Source organism: Camelina sativa, chromosome 12 (genome assembly GCF_000633955.1).
Source record: "Camelina sativa cultivar DH55 chromosome 12, Cs, whole genome shotgun sequence".
Classification (NCBI taxonomy): Eukaryota; Viridiplantae; Streptophyta; class Magnoliopsida; order Brassicales; family Brassicaceae; genus Camelina; species Camelina sativa.
Window position 1 is genome coordinate 1,058,431 of NC_025696.1, and position 15,014 is coordinate 1,073,444.

Sequence of the window (15,014 nt, forward strand, 5' to 3'; positions counted from 1 at the left end):
TTTTTACTTTGAAGGTGGTGGAGTGAGGAAAGGAATGTTGAAAGGAAAGTTAAAGGGAATGTTGCTGGGAATAATAGGGAAGCTGACCTGTGGAATGTTTGGGATTGTGGGCTGCACTGGGTTGGGCAATGAAGGTATCTGTGTGCTCGGCATTGGTGGCAACCCGGTGGGCTGTGGTAGAGTTGGTTGTGGCTGTGGTAGCGTTTGTTGTCCTGGAGTTGGTAGAGAAGGAAGCGGCGGCATAGTGGTTTTGGGCAGAGGTGGGACTGTTAAAGCTGGAGGCTGAGTCGCTGGTGTTGACTGGAGAAGGTGACGATGAGCAGATAGGCCTGTGAAGAAGCTTGTGAATGCAAGTGCAATGACTAGAGATGTTACAAAGGAGTTCTTGAGAGGAGCCATGGTGCTAATACTACTACTGCTGTATTGTGTGTGCTTTGACTAGTTCTTGTTGGTTTTAAGTGAGGAAGAGACTTGTGCTGGAAACCTCTATTTATAAAATAAAAAAACGGTTTTCATCAGATTTTGGTGAGAAGTAGGTGGAAAAAGTTTGAAGAGTTATATGTTGGTTCAACTTATTTGTTTCCCAGACGAAAGCTATCTACTAGAAGCAACCATGGGACTTGATATCAAAAAGGAACAATTGGGTAAGAAAATGATGGCAACAATCTTCGGCTGATTCATATTTTGATATATCATTCACACATCTTTGAAGATAATTATGGTTTATTTTGCAGATATGTGATGCAATCCCAAGAAAAAAGTTTCAGCACTTTGATTCATATATAGACATTGTAAGTATCCATAACACTTGGGGCTTTTATATACCTTTTACATCTACCTTCTCTAATGGACTAGGCGAAACAGAGATGTACAAGTATATAAAAAACAAAATACTCATTGCTGTTGCGTCAACAACGATCCTTTATTGTTGTTGTTTTTTAGCCTCTGATGAAGATTTACCATTCACTACAGGTTTCAACGATTTCTTGAGCTTAACCAATCCTTCATTCCCATTTACACCTTGAACAAACAAGGCACACTTGGTTCTGCCACCTACTGTCACCTCAGCTCTCACCGCCTTTGTTTTGGCTGCCTTCAGCGACTCTGCAACCTCCGACATTAGCCCTTCTCTGTCGCTACAACTGAACACCACTCTTGCCAAGTCTCTGTTGTTATTACAGTGACCCAATCTCAAGCTGTCTTCTAAAGATGGTGTGGTTGGTATGTCCTGAACCATCTTTTTCAATTCATTGAAGTACCTGACAGTCTCTCCAAGCACAGATGCTTTATCCTGCTGTTTAGTTTCATTAAACATAATAATAATAAAAAGTGTTAATTTCTGTGGCTTTATATGTTTTTTTTGTGTGTAATTGGATGCAGAGCTATAAACTTACTTTGACCAAGTTTGGAAGAATAGTGCGGAGAGTTGCAAATTGGCAGTTAATTCTAAGCCGTCTTCTTCTCTCTGCGTCACTATGTTTCTTTGCAGCAGCTTCTTTTGATTCGGTTTTCGATTTTGGCTTTGTTGTGGCTGAGAAACCTCTGGAGAACAGCTTGCTGCTTGTGGCTGCGGCTGCACCTGCGAAGAAAACATTTCTTCCCATTGTTGTTGAATACGCTGTTGGTTTGTAACACCGTGCAATCGGAGGCATCATCCCTTGCTCTAACTGCATTAAACACACAACACAGGAAAGGATTGATTCAGAGGAGGAAGAAAACATACAAAAGATGAATAATTTTTCGATTGATGATGGGAGAAGGAAGTAACAGAGAGGCTTACATGGTGAAGTAAAACCATGGATGGCGACACAGAGAGAAGGAGACGTACGTAGTAGAACAATGGAGGGAATGTTAATTTTGTTGTATGTTTTATAAGAAGAAAGATATGGACAAGATGCCCAAAAGGGTAATAATAACTAATAAATGCGGGATTAATGAGAAATAAACACGAGAATATATTGTAATAACTCTAGTAATCTTTTAAGTATATAATAACTCAAGAGGGGATAACAAATATAATGATTGAGATTAGCAAAGGAAAACGAAAGATGGGTTTTCATGAATCGAAAAGTAAGTTTTTAATTTAACGTTGTTTTGGATTTATGAATGATTTAGGATTAGCAAACAAAAAAAGCAACGCGTTTGTTTTATTACACGAGTGAAACCTCTGTCCAGCGTAAAGGGTTTCGTTAAAAAGCTTCAAGATACATTAACACTAAAAACAAAGTTTTCTAAGAGAGAAAAAAATCCTCCCTATCTCTTCTGTGGAATCAATCAAACTAATGGTTAAGCTGTCTAAATGGTGATCTGTCTTCTTCAATTACAGCATCGTCATGCTTCATTGCCAATCTTGGAGAACCAATAGTTTCGCCATAGTTGTTCTCTTTACCAAATTCATCACAACATTGTGTAACTCTCTCCAAAGCTTTCATCAGCTTCGTGTCTCCATCACACAGCTTCAACATTCCATCCTCTACTTCGCTGATAAAACTCAAAATATTTCCTTTTTCTGATGACAAACTCGCAACTTCCTTTAATAGCTCTGTCTTTTCCGCTTCTGAGGTTTTTAGCTTTGCCTGCATTTTTGTGGTTACTTCTTCCAACTCTCTCTGCTTAGTTTTCAGTTCAGCTCCTAATTTTGTTGCTTCTTGTCCGAAACAAGAAGCATATTCACCTGATGTTTTGAGTTTCTGGCTGAGACTAAAGATTTCCCCTTCAAGCTCTATGATCATCATCTTTTTTGATTCAGTTTCTACCGCGGTAAGAATCTGCGTAGCAGCGAGTTTCTCCCATGCTTTGTGGAGCATGTTAACCTCGTTTTGCTCCTCCTCCAGTAGCAAAGATACAGACTTGAATGAACCCTCCAATATATGCTTCACCTCCCGCAAGTCCTGGTCTTTCTGTTGTAAAGCACCTGCAAAAATCTCTCTCTCTTTCTGCAGTTCCCTTTCAGTAACTATATGCGCAATAACGACATCCTCAAGCTCCCTTCTAAGTGATTCTTGTTCCAACAACTCTACCTCTCTCTGTAGATTTTCCAACATATCATCCTTATCCCTCATAAGTGTTTCTATCTCCGAATCAGACGATCTTGCAGAGCTGATAGCCTTTAGCTTATGCATCAGCTCATTCCTCTCTTGCATTATGGCTTCTCCAACTCCAACCTGTTCAAGAAGAGAAGCCTCTACTCTTTTGCGCAGGTTCTGGTTTTGCTCTAGTTCAGCTTTCAGCCTTTTAGCAATAGATTTCCAGATCCACAATTGGAATTCAATCTGGTACACTTCAGAGGTTTTATCAGATAATTCAGAATTTGCTGTTTCTAGGGCCTCAGAAACGTCAGCAAGTTTCCGTTTCGAGTCGTTCTCCACCTCTACGACTTTCTCTTGCAAGAGAAGTTGACTTTTGGTAGACTCCTCGAGCCTCTCCTTGTAATTATCAAGCTCCTGTTGCCTATGCTCTTCGTTTAGACCAATGGCCTCACTTTTTTTAACCAATGAGGCAGTCTTCTCAACCTCTTCTGCCAACTTGGCATAGGCAATGTCCACCTTGCTGCAGAGTTCTCTAATATTCTCCTTGGAATCACTTTCAAGCTGCGAAATCTGCTCCTCTAAAAGCACCCGACACTTGTGTGATTCCTCAAGCATCTCCTTATACTTCTGAATTTCTTTTTCCAACACTAAATTCTTCTCTTTGACAAAACCAAAGGACTCAATCTGCCTTGTTAAAGCCACCACTTTCTCACGTTCTGCAACGAGATCTGAGTTTGTGTTGTCCAGTGCATCACAGACTTGTAGAAGTTTCTCTTCATAATCATTTTCAGCCTCTTTTAGTTTTTGTTTCATCTGAGTTTGGAATCTAGAGGATTCCTCAACCATTTCTTTGTAGCTCTCTACTTCTTTTTCCATCTGAACATTCTGATCTTCCAAAAGATCCAGCATGTCTATTCTTTTCAGTAAGCATGCGACCCTTTCCCGTTCTTCTTCAATCTCTAGATGCGCCTTGGCCAGCGCAGCATTCTTTTGATCTAGCTGCTCCATCAATAGGGAATAGCTCTTTTCTTCTCTTTTCTCATCCTTGATTTGTTCATCCTCAACATTTGCAAGCCTTGACTGAGCCTCGGAGACTGTTCTACTTAGTACTAGATACATAACCGAGATCTCTTCGTACTGTAGTCTCATTTTAGCTGCAGAAGAATGGCAGTTTTCAAGTTCCAACTCGACATCTTTCAGTGCTGCCTCCTTGCTTTGCAACCGCAACTGATAATCATTTATGTCTTCTGCCATCTTCTCCAGTCGAGAACTCCATTCAGCTTCTTTGCTTCTCAAGTTAGCTGAGCAGGTCTTATGAATGTTTTCCAAGTTCCGAAACTTGTTTTTCAGCTTCGATAGTGCAGAATTTCCTGATCCCTGAATAGTAGCTTCCTGGAGTTCTTTCAATGAACCAAGCAACTCGTGGTTTTCTTGTTCCAGTTTTCGATTCTCATACTTCATCTCCTTAAGATATGTCTCTTTGATGCTCAAGGATTGTCTCAACTCTGCAACTTCCTCATCTCTTTTGCCAGCCAAATGATCGAGTTGTGTTCTAGCGTCTTGGTACTCTGCAAAAGCATCTTCGTATCTGGTTTTGAATTCTGAAACTTGGATTTCAAGATGTTTTCTTCTGGTCTCTTCTTGTGTCAGCGCAGAGTTACACATCTGCAACTTCTTCTGAAGATCCTCTGAGATTCTAGTTAATGAATCAAGTTTGGTCTGAAGAGAGTAGATATCTTCCAGAAGCGTCGATCTATCTACCTCCCACTCTTTCTTGCTATCCCTGAAAAGATTTTGAAGCTTCTCATATGCTTCCTCAAGATGTTTGAACTGCTCCTTCTTCCACTTAAGCTTCTCTTCAACTTGAGTCTTCTCTTCTTCCACTTTAACCACCACATCATCTCTCCCTCTAGTTTCTTTCATAGCTTCAAGAGTTTTCTCAACTTGAATCCTTTTCTTCTCAGCTACACCTAAAAGCCCTTTGAGCCCTTCAATCTCAGCCCTGTATACATTGTTTCTCTGTTCCAGATCAATGTTCTTCTCATTAGCTTCATCCAAAGCAGACAACATACTCCGTTTCTCCTCTTCGAATTCCCGGTACTTATCTTCCCCGTTAGCTCTAAGCTTATCATTAGCAACATTCACAAGCTTGAGAACAGAGTCTTTCTCTATCAAACAACGTTGTAGATCCTCGTTGGCTCGTTTCAACTCAGAAACAAGTCTTGTCTTCTCCTCGATTTCAAAACACTGCTTCTCGTTAACCAATCTCGCCTCTCGAATCTCAGCTAATTGTTCCTTTTGGAGCTTGTTTAGATTTTCAAGAAGCTCCGTTTTGTTTCTACACTCAATCCTAAGCTTCACATTCTCGGCTTTCAACTCATCAAGCTCTTCAAAAACCTTCTTCTCCATCTTTACTAACAACTATTAAACCTAGACAATATACCAAATGAACAACAAAACAGTCAAATCTACAGATCTAGAGGGAAAGCAAGAAAAATAGTCAGATCCTCGAAAACGCTGTGACTAAAATCGCGACATCTTAGAAACTAAAGAAGGAGTTATATCAGCTAATAAATCTCTCGAACTGCCGAAGAAGAAGGATATATCAAACCCTAATTTGATGACATTCAAAATCAAAATTAGGGAAACAAATCTTAAAAAAAATTAAAGTACCTGAATCTCGGGAAACACTTAAATCTTCAAAAGAAACAGAGATTTCATCAAGAAATCAATTGATTTGCGAGCAAATGGGAAGGAGACAAAAGAGAGGAAACGAACTGAGAGTGTGAGAGACGATCCAGAGGAATGAAGGAGCCGTTGGAGAAGAAAAGGGGAAAACTCTTTTTTAAAAATTTAAAAAAACCGAGATCGAAGTTTAACGCCGTTCCGTTCAACTTTATGGGCCTTGATAAATCCTGTGGCCCATTTCTAATTTCTTTTGTCTTTGGCCCATTGTTATTTTTTTTTTGGGTGACTACCACCACTACGTCATTGAGAAAAAAAGAAGATATGTTTACTGCAACTTCCACGTTATTATTGAGAAAACTTGTCAAGGATCGTTACGTTTACGTGTTACATGTATTTTATTCTTATATACATACGTCAACGTTATGTATTGAGAGATTTTGAGAGAATATGTCCTTAAAAAAAAAAAAAAAAAAAGCTATTTTTGTTTTCTTTGTAACGTTTTTTACAATTTACAAAAACCAAATCAGTTAACGATGACAATTTTGGATTTCATTCTCTAACAAAGTTGACCCGTACGTACGTACGTGAACACAATTCACACTATCGTTTAAATTACTAATTATGAGATCATCCCAAGCCCATGAATTATTGTCAACGAATTATGAATATTTTAATTAATATTTGTTTTGTATTGAAATATGGAAGATTCCATGGACTAGTTAAACTAATCTAGAGAGATTCCAGTTTTGGTAAGATTAGTTCCCACGTTATTAATTACAAAGAAGCAAAAGCGAAATCAAATTGTGTGGTCAAAGACAAAACCAATTAAAGTTTTTTTACAGCAATATTTCTAGAACGTTCATATCAAAACAAATAAACTATAAAGTCATCTTCTTCTTATCTCTTAACTCATAAAGATAGATTATTAATCCTCGTAATCTCCACGAGTTTAAGTTAGAAAGAAGAAGCAAAAAGGCAGAGATGAGTACGCCACGTGTCGGTAACTAAAGCCTCATCATACACACGCAAAAACGATTGGATAATATAAAAAAGAAAGACAAAACATCATCATTCATCATCAGTTTATGTACGGTTGTAAGAAGCCACTTGTCATTAAATCAACGGTAAGATAAGAACTCGTCTCCTTCTTCTCTACTTTTAAATTTAATAAACATATCAATCAATCCAAAATAGTACTATATTTTTAATTGTAGTTTAATAATGATTGGGTAGAGAATTTGTGGCCGTTGGATCTAAAACTAAATCCAAAAGATTGAAAGAGATTTATATAAATTGAAGAAGAAGAAGACGACTAGAGGCTCTTGAGTAGAAAGAAAGGTGGGGATAAGAGAGATGATGATGATCATGGAGGAAGGAGACGATAGATAATTTTAGGGTTTCTCTGATTTCTGATCCATTAACACTTTTTTTTTTCTTTTTTGGGGTTTTAAATATCTTCAAATTCTAGGGTTCTTCTTCTTCTTCTTCTTCTTCTTCATATACATAATCTTTCCAAATCCTGGTGAATTGTTTCTCCAGGGTTTCAATGGTGCTGAAAGCTTAAATCTTTAGCTAAGAGATTTAACAAAATTTCATCTTTTTTTCTTTTTTTTTTCAAATTTCATTCTGATTGTGAGGATTTTTTAAGATTTTGTTCATTCTTTAAACTGTTTATTGATTTTTTAGAACTTAATTAGGTTGATTTATAAAAGGGTATTGAATTGTTTGGTTTCTGGGATCGTTTCACCAGATTTAGATGGTGGAGAAAACAATCCGATTCTTGAAATGATGAAGAGACCGATCCCTAGTAGTTGGCCATGGTGGTTATTAAGAGGAGGTAGAAAAGAGAAAGAACCTGAAGCTCTTAAGTTTCCTTCTCCTCCTACTCGAGCTGCTAATATTAGTAAAAGAAAGGATCTTCAAGTTGAGAGCTTTGGTTCTTCTGGCTCTGAATCTGTTGCTCTTGCTCTTGCTGGTGATGGACCTGAATGGTCTGTTGGTTGGACTGAGCCTCATGGACCTGATTTCCAAAGTGATGATGGTGGCTTCTTAGTCCTGGTTCCTTGTTACAGAGCTCTTGTCGAAGCCTCTAGTAATAATAATAACCAGCTCCTCAGTGCTGTCAAGAATCTCCCCAGCGGTTTGCCTCCTGGTATGTATGATCAACACCCCCCTGATTTGTGCTCTTTGTTTGCTTTTTCCATTGCTACTACTCTCCTAGGATTGATACATTGGATAATGCTTGTGTTTGGTGCTTGATCTTGCTTGCTGTTAGTTAACCTTTGCCTAGAATCATGATGATGACAAATGTTAAGTCAACGACCATAGTTTCTCTCTTAGATAGTTTCTTTTGGATATTTTGATTGCCCAAGTGCCATGAATGATCCACAGTCTTTCGAAGTTTGATGTTCTGCTACTCTTCAAAATGTGCAGATGGGAAGAATTACATGGAGCAATGGCTTTCATCTCTGCAGAACCTTTGACCAGGTCCCTTTCCCTTGTTGTAGTTTAGTTAGTACTAGTTTTAGTTTCTCTAATTCGTTCTCATTTTAGTGTCTACATTAATCATCCTGAAAACTCAAAAAAAGGAGAAAAAAGGGAAAAGAAAAAGAGAGAACAAAAAAAAAAACACAAGTAGTTTTATGGTTTAGATTTAAGATGATTTGCATACATTGATGTGGGATTGGAAAAGCTATGGAGAAGAAAGAAGCAGCTTTAGCCTTGAGGGGTTCATAGTAAGATTGATTGGTTTACATTCAGAAAACAGATCAAAAATCCAAGAAAAAGAGGGTGGAGAACAAATTACATAGATCCTGGAAAGAAAGGATTGGGTGGAAGAAACAGACAGTGCTAGGGGTTCATATCAAGATGATCGAACAAATTTGATGGTGTGAATGGGATTTATTCAATTGAGATGGGAAATTCATGTAAAGTCTTGTAAATACAAAAAAAAATGGAAAAGAAAAAAGAGTGATGTATATATACTCTTGTAATCTATCTTGTCCTGTATCATAACCTCCTTGAAGACTGAGATAGAAGGTGATTGGAGATTGTATGTAATTATTAACTATGACTGATCTTTTTTGTATATAAGACAAAGCCATTGTAATTCTCTGTATAATATGTATATTGGAATTGGGGAAGCAGGAAGAGTTTCTCTAAATTTTGAATGTTCAGATACTTTTAGTAAATCAGTAAGAGACATTATTATGCTTTGGATCTATTCATGTTATCAAGAATTCCTTAAAGAAACAGAGCAAGAACAATTGATGTAACAACAATAATTTCTGTTTTTGTACACATCAATATGGAACTGACCGACTGAGAGGATTCAGGCAAGGGGGTCCATATTATCAAGCATCCCCACCGTCAAAGTAGTAAATTTATCATTAAGCTGCTGAATGTTTAATACTTAGTCTTAAAGCAAAGCTTTTTTATTAGAGCTTTAATCATGAATATAAATACATAATGAGGGTAGTTTAGTCATATTAATTAGAGGTAGAGACAAAACCGCTGATGTCGACAGGAGTGAGAAAGAGAGAGAGAGAAGTAACGTTACGCTCTCTGTTTCTCACTTGAGAGCCAAAAAGTTAGCAAAAAAAGAAAGTAAGTTAAAGAAGAAGAAGAAGAAGAAGAAGAAGAAGAAGGAGAGGAAGAAGCTGGAGAATGAACTTAAAAGCTCAGCTCACTTCATAAGCTTCTTCTAAGTCTCTCTTAATCTTTGAGTATTTTTTTAGTTACGAAACAATGGAGTCCGGGTCGGGTTTGGATCCGGGTACTGGTAACAACAAGGGTAAAGGAAGTGGTGGCGAGAGAAAGTTCGGAGCTTTCTTGAAGAGAGTAGAACCTTTTTTACCTAGAAAAGATTTGAATCCGAGAGACTTAAGATCTTGGGCCAAAAAATCTGGTTTTGTCTCCGATTACTCCGGTGAAACCAGCACGAGTACTACCAAGTTTGGTGAAAGCTCTGATTTTTTTGGTTTGCGAAAAGGTACAAGAGATCAAAATCAAACACTCCCTGGTAAAACCGAGGTCGACCCGATTTTGGGACGAAATAGACCCGAAATCGAACACATAACCGGATCTGCACCCGGTTTTGAGTCCGGGTCTAGAGAGGAGGAAGAAGAGAGGAGACTGAACCGGAATGAGGCAACATCGGAGACGGAGAGTGAAGGCGGGAAACTCAATAAGGATTTGGAAAAGGGGTTTTATTATCCAGGCGGTGGAGAATTATCAGAAGATGGACAATGGCCTAAACCCATTCTGATCAAGTTTGGTCTTAGAGACAATCCTGGATTTGGTTTGTTTTCCAATCTCAGCTTCGTTAACGGTTATAAAGTAAGATTCTTTTCAGAGGATAAAGGAAGATTCTTGTTTCTTGAATTTGAACTGCAGTTCCACTTATCTACTACGGTCTGCAACACTATCTCTCACTTGTTGGTTCACTTGTGTTTATTCCTCTGGTCATTGTACCAGCCATGGATGGTTCTGATGTAAGCTTCTTCTTCTTCTTCTTCTTCTTCAATGGATACTTACTTGAGAAACTTCTTTGTTTTATTCTTGATTAGTATTTGACTTTTTTTTTTTATGATGATAGAAAGATACTGCAGCAGTGATTTCAACAATGCTGCTTCTCACTGGACTTACAACTATACTTCACTCTTATTTCGGTACTCGGCTTCCGTTGGTTCAAGGAAGCTCCTTTGTTTACTTGGCCCCGGTTTTAGTTGTCATTAACTCTGAGGAGTTTAGGAACCTCACCGAGAATGTAAGTTTACAAAATATAAATCAGATAAGAGCGTTTTGAGTTCTTGGAACGTTGCGATGAAACTGGTGTATTTTTTTCATAATTGGGCGCAGAAATTTCGGGACACAATGAGAGAACTACAGGGGGCTATAATTGTTGGTTCATTATTCCAATGCATATTGGGATTCAGTGGTCTCATGTCTCTTCTTCTTAGGTAACTCAAGAAACACCGCAGCTTCTTGGTTTAGTTATATAGACCTCACAAGATATCACATCTTTCTTCTTCTTAAAACTCTATTTTTTCAGATTTATTAATCCTGTCGTAGTAGCTCCAACTGTAGCTGCAGTGGGATTAGCATTCTTTAGCTATGGATTTCCACAAGCCGGCACTTGTGTTGAGATCAGCGTTCCATTAATACTTTTGCTTCTCATTTTCACATTGGTAAGAAACTGTCTCAGCTTGAATAGTAGAAGTATGTTTCAATCTCTTTGGTAAAGGACTGGTTTTAATCTTAACTACGTTTCAGTATCTCCGTGGAGTTTCACTCTTTGGTCATCGCTTATTCCGGATTTACGCGGTATGTTGTTTAGCCTTTGTGTAAACGGGAAGTGTCAAGTGTCAAACCTTTTTTCGAGGGATCAGGCCTTTGCTTTTGTTATCATGTTTTCAGGTGCCACTGAGTGCTTTGATCGTATGGACATATGCATTCTTTTTAACGATTGGTGGGGCATATGACTACAGAGGCTGCAACGCCGACATACCGAGCTCTAACATATTGATAAATGAGTGTAAGAAGCATGCATATACTATGAAGCATTGCAGAACTGATGCTTCAAATGCTTGGAGAACGGCTTCTTGGCTCAGAATCCCTTATCCATTTCAATGGGGATTCCCAAATTTTCACATGAGAACTTCTATCATAATGATCTTTGTGTCTTTGGTTGCATCAGTGGATTCGGTAGGTAACTCTTTCCTTGTTGCCATTCCTGTTTTTTTCCCTCTAAAGGTGTGATCTTGCTGCTAAAATGTTGTAGATGGTGCACTTGTATAGGTTGGAACATATCATTCTGCGTCTATGTTAGTGAATGCTAAGCGTCCAACACGGGGAATTGTCAGTAGAGGTATTGCATTAGAAGGTTTCTGCAGTTTATTGGCTGGGATCTGGGGTTCAGGAACCGGTTCAACCACTTTAACTGAAAATATTCATACCATCAACATCACCAAGGTGGCTAGCCGAAGAGCTTTGATGATCGGAGCTATGTTCTTGATAGTGTTGTCATTTTTAGGTAAGCATTATCCAATGAATGATCCAAAGTGTGAAATCTTTATCATACCACTTACTCCATTTTGTGAATATCTTTAAATTTGACAGGAAAAATAGGCGCGATTCTTGCTTCAATACCACAGGCTTTGGCTGCTTCAGTATTATGCTTTATATGGGCACTTACAGTGGCTCTAGGTCTATCGAATCTACGGTATACACAAACAGCAAGCTTTAGGAACATAACAATAGTTGGAGTCTCACTGTTTCTTGGGTTATCCATCCCTGCTTACTTCCAGCAGTACCAGCCACTATCCAGTCTAATACTACCAAGCTATTACCTGCCTTTTGGAGCCGCGTCAAGCGGACAATTCCAAACGGGTATCGAGCAAGTAAGCCACATTCCTTTCATTGCCTTGATTAGCAATTTTCTTGGACAATGGACGACCAACTCTCTTCTTATGCAAACTGCAGCTTGATTTTGCCATGAACGCAGTGCTATCTATGAATATGGTTGTAACCTTTCTAGTGGCTTTCGTACTGGACAACACTGTACCGGGTAATAAGGAAGAGCGAGGAGTATATGTGTGGACAAGAGTCGAGGACATGAAGATGGACCCTGAGATGCAAGCTGATTACTCATTGCCAAGAAAATTTGTTCAGATTTTTGGTTGCAGATGTTGTTAAGTAGAGATGTCTCAGCACTAATATCAGCATTTCAATAGCTTACGCACATGTTCTTAATATATATGGAAGCAAAAGGTTATTTACACAAAAAATAATGATAGCCCCTCCAGTGTTGAGTTTGCGTATGTTCAGAACCCTATCAAGAAACTGACTAACCTACAGGATGGAACAGAGAGTTACATACACAAAAATAATGAATTTTTTTCTCAAAGAATGAAATGTTGTTGTTCCGTGTTACTGTTATAAGCTATGATATTTAAAACTTACAAGAGGTGTACATGCTAGCTCTTTTTTTTGCTTTGAACTGTACCTACGCGGTTGACGAAAAGAAAAAGAAAAAGAACAAAAAAAAAAAAGTCTTCCATCAGTACTTGATGACATGGTGGCGTAACCATAGTTCATACATGATCATGTGAAATGCGTCAAATTTGACAGGAGGTGTATTCCACTGAAAATGCTTCTGCACCTGCACAACAACAAGACTAATCAGATGTCTTGATGAGCTCACTTTGTATACAAAATTAAAGAAAAGGGAGAGAATCTTATTACCTTCACCAAGTTGTTATGTAACGAAACAAACTCAGACTGAGGTATGTTCTTTAGGATCTGCTTAAGGTTATAAACATCTCGCTCTCTGAGTACAACTGCAAATTTTCGCCAATCCAGGATGTCGTTGAAAGGGAGGTCGTAGTAGTCTGATAATATGACTGTCCAAAGATAAACGCCGACAGAAATAACAAGATGCATTATTATTTCAGGTTCTTTAATGGTATAGTGTTCTGATGAGTGCAGAAAGAGTATATAAGAACACGTACCAGGTACACATCCATAATGGATCGAGTCAGTTATGCGAGCGCTGTTGACTTGAGAACCGCCAGGGCATATGCAGAATTTAGTCCTGTAGAATCTCTTCTGGTACACTAAATGCCCTGTCGCCCTGTTAATTCTGTTGTTTGAAATATCAAGCTCTGTGTCGTTTTCCCACACACGGGCAAGTATTACCCGTATCTTGGAATTCCGATGACCAGCCCAAAAACCAAGGGTTGTCCTGTAACACCACCGTTTAACAGTATTAGTAACATTCTAGGATGCAACTGTTAAAATCAAACTCCAAATTGACATAAAAGAAAGATAAGAAAACGAGCCAACAATACAACTCCACGATCTAACTAGTTTAAGAACCTTGAAAAGCCTCTGGCCGATCACAAGACCCAGCCATTCTAAATTATTTGTATCCGAGGAGAATCAAACAGCAAAGCTATAAACTTTGAACATTTACAGAGTTCTTAGAGAGGACTCATGCTAAATTATGAGATCTATCTAACAAACACAGGCAAGAAAAAAGGACAAAGGAGGCTTAGTTTACCGATTCTCAACATCATTCCCACCGGCAGGGAGAGCAAAAGGCTGAAGAACTTGAGGCAAAGCAACATCTTTATGAGGAATAAAACCAACATTGTAGCTCGGTGAGCACACAACCCTAATTGTATTCTTAATCAGAAGAGGAGATCCCTCGAAAGCTCTCACACCAACATCATGACAGGTAACAAAGAAGTGATCAGCTCCTAAAGTTCTATTCCAATAAGGATACTTAGCTATCAATCCATCAACATAATCTTGAACAATCACAGTCATGTTTTCATATGACGTTCCCTGCCAACAACAACAACAAACACCAATCAAATCAAAAGCTTAATTCCCAAATTTCAATCTTTCTAAAATCCTAATTACACGAAAACTCTTACTTTGCCTCGCATCTTGTGACAAGAGACTGGAATGAAGAAGAGATCAGCCTCTTCTGGATCTAGGGTTCGAAATCGACTCTCTCTAATGTTCTGGAAGAAGTAACCCTCACTAGCGTATTTACCGGTAACTTTCCTCGGCGTCTGATAAAACGTGTTCGGATCTCCGTCGGGATAAATATAAACCTTGAATCTCTTCTCCATCTCGGCGTAATTCAATCGGAAAGACTCCGGCGAGTGATAAACATCGGAATAATTATTATCTTCTCCCGTCGTCGGTGCTGTGCCGTCGTTGTCGTCGTTGTTGTTATCTGTCTTGTCTTCCTTCACGGTCTGAGGAACATGAATCGGCGTTAACACGACCGGAGACGGCGGCGAAGTGCGCAAGGAATTGAGGGAGAGGTAGAAGAGGGAAACGAAAGTGAGAACAGCGACGGTGAGGAGTGAGGTTTTGAGTGAACATAACGGCGAAGATCCGCCGCCGGGGAACAACGACGGTTTAACGATCGTCATCGTCGGGTCGGATCTAAAAGCTCTCTCTCTATTGCAAAGTATCAAATCAATCTTTTTTAGCTGTCTTTTGTGTGAGCTCACATGCTTATTTTTTATGGGCTCTTTAATTATTTTACTTATTAATACTATTTTTATATTACTGTAATCTTAAATTCTTAATCATTACTATTTTTTTAATGAAAATCAATCAAATTAATATTTAGATGTTGTATTTAATCTTTTATTTTTGTTTTACTAGTTTTTTTCTAAATTATACTATTGTGATAAATCTCAGATTCAAATCTGGACTAATTTTCGAGAATTTTGAAAAGTTAAAAAAATTTGGCCAATATTTATAGTGGCAAAT

At 38.4% G+C, this 15,014-nt stretch overlaps 5 protein-coding genes and 1 pseudogene across 6 annotated transcripts; 2 read left to right on the top strand and 4 right to left on the bottom strand.

Moving 5' to 3' along the window:
- Window positions 1-641, bottom strand: LOC104729353 (cornifin alpha-like). The gene has a single exon (XM_010448291.2). The coding sequence runs from the start codon at window positions 397-399 to the stop codon at window positions 4-6; it is 396 nt and encodes a 131-aa protein (XP_010446593.1). The 5' UTR covers window positions 400-641; the 3' UTR covers window positions 1-3.
- Window positions 895-2,210, bottom strand: LOC104729352 (annotated as a pseudogene).
- Window positions 2,071-5,881, bottom strand: LOC104729354 (uncharacterized protein At4g38062-like). Its single transcript, XM_019233306.1, has 2 exons — window positions 5,703-5,881; window positions 2,071-5,459 (listed from the first exon to the last, which is right to left on the bottom strand). Exon 2 carries the CDS (start codon window positions 5,436-5,438, stop codon window positions 2,280-2,282), a length of 3,159 nt encoding a protein of 1,052 aa, XP_019088851.1. The 5' UTR covers window positions 5,439-5,459; window positions 5,703-5,881; the 3' UTR covers window positions 2,071-2,279.
- LOC104729355 lies at window positions 6,947-8,893 on the top strand. The gene is made up of 2 exons (XM_010448293.2): window positions 6,947-7,869; window positions 8,151-8,893. The coding sequence occupies exons 1-2, from the start codon at window positions 7,503-7,505 to the stop codon at window positions 8,198-8,200; spliced, it is 417 nt and encodes a 138-aa protein (XP_010446595.1). The 5' UTR covers window positions 6,947-7,502; the 3' UTR covers window positions 8,201-8,893.
- LOC104729357 (nucleobase-ascorbate transporter 11-like) lies at window positions 9,226-12,538 on the top strand. The gene is made up of 10 exons (XM_010448295.2): window positions 9,226-10,017; window positions 10,113-10,210; window positions 10,315-10,485; window positions 10,578-10,678; window positions 10,771-10,906; window positions 10,992-11,042; window positions 11,136-11,423; window positions 11,517-11,751; window positions 11,838-12,118; window positions 12,201-12,538. Exons 1-10 carry the CDS (start codon window positions 9,465-9,467, stop codon window positions 12,411-12,413), a joined length of 2,127 nt encoding a protein of 708 aa, XP_010446597.1. The 5' UTR covers window positions 9,226-9,464; the 3' UTR covers window positions 12,414-12,538.
- On the bottom strand, window positions 12,423-14,744 carry LOC104729356 (probable glycosyltransferase At5g03795). Of its 2 annotated transcripts, XR_758258.2 has the most exons (6): window positions 14,159-14,744; window positions 13,780-14,066; window positions 13,229-13,461; window positions 12,963-13,120; window positions 12,681-12,879; window positions 12,423-12,569 (listed from the first exon to the last, which is right to left on the bottom strand). XR_758258.2 is itself a non-coding variant. In XM_010448294.2 (5 exons), exons 1-5 carry the CDS (start codon window positions 14,666-14,668, stop codon window positions 12,778-12,780), a joined length of 1,290 nt encoding a protein of 429 aa, XP_010446596.1. In that variant the 5' UTR covers window positions 14,669-14,744; the 3' UTR covers window positions 12,605-12,777. The 2 variants fall into 2 exon arrangements, 1 of the variants encoding a protein (XP_010446596.1); XM_010448294.2 differs by lacking the exon at window positions 12,423-12,569 and having other exon boundaries at window positions 12,605-12,879.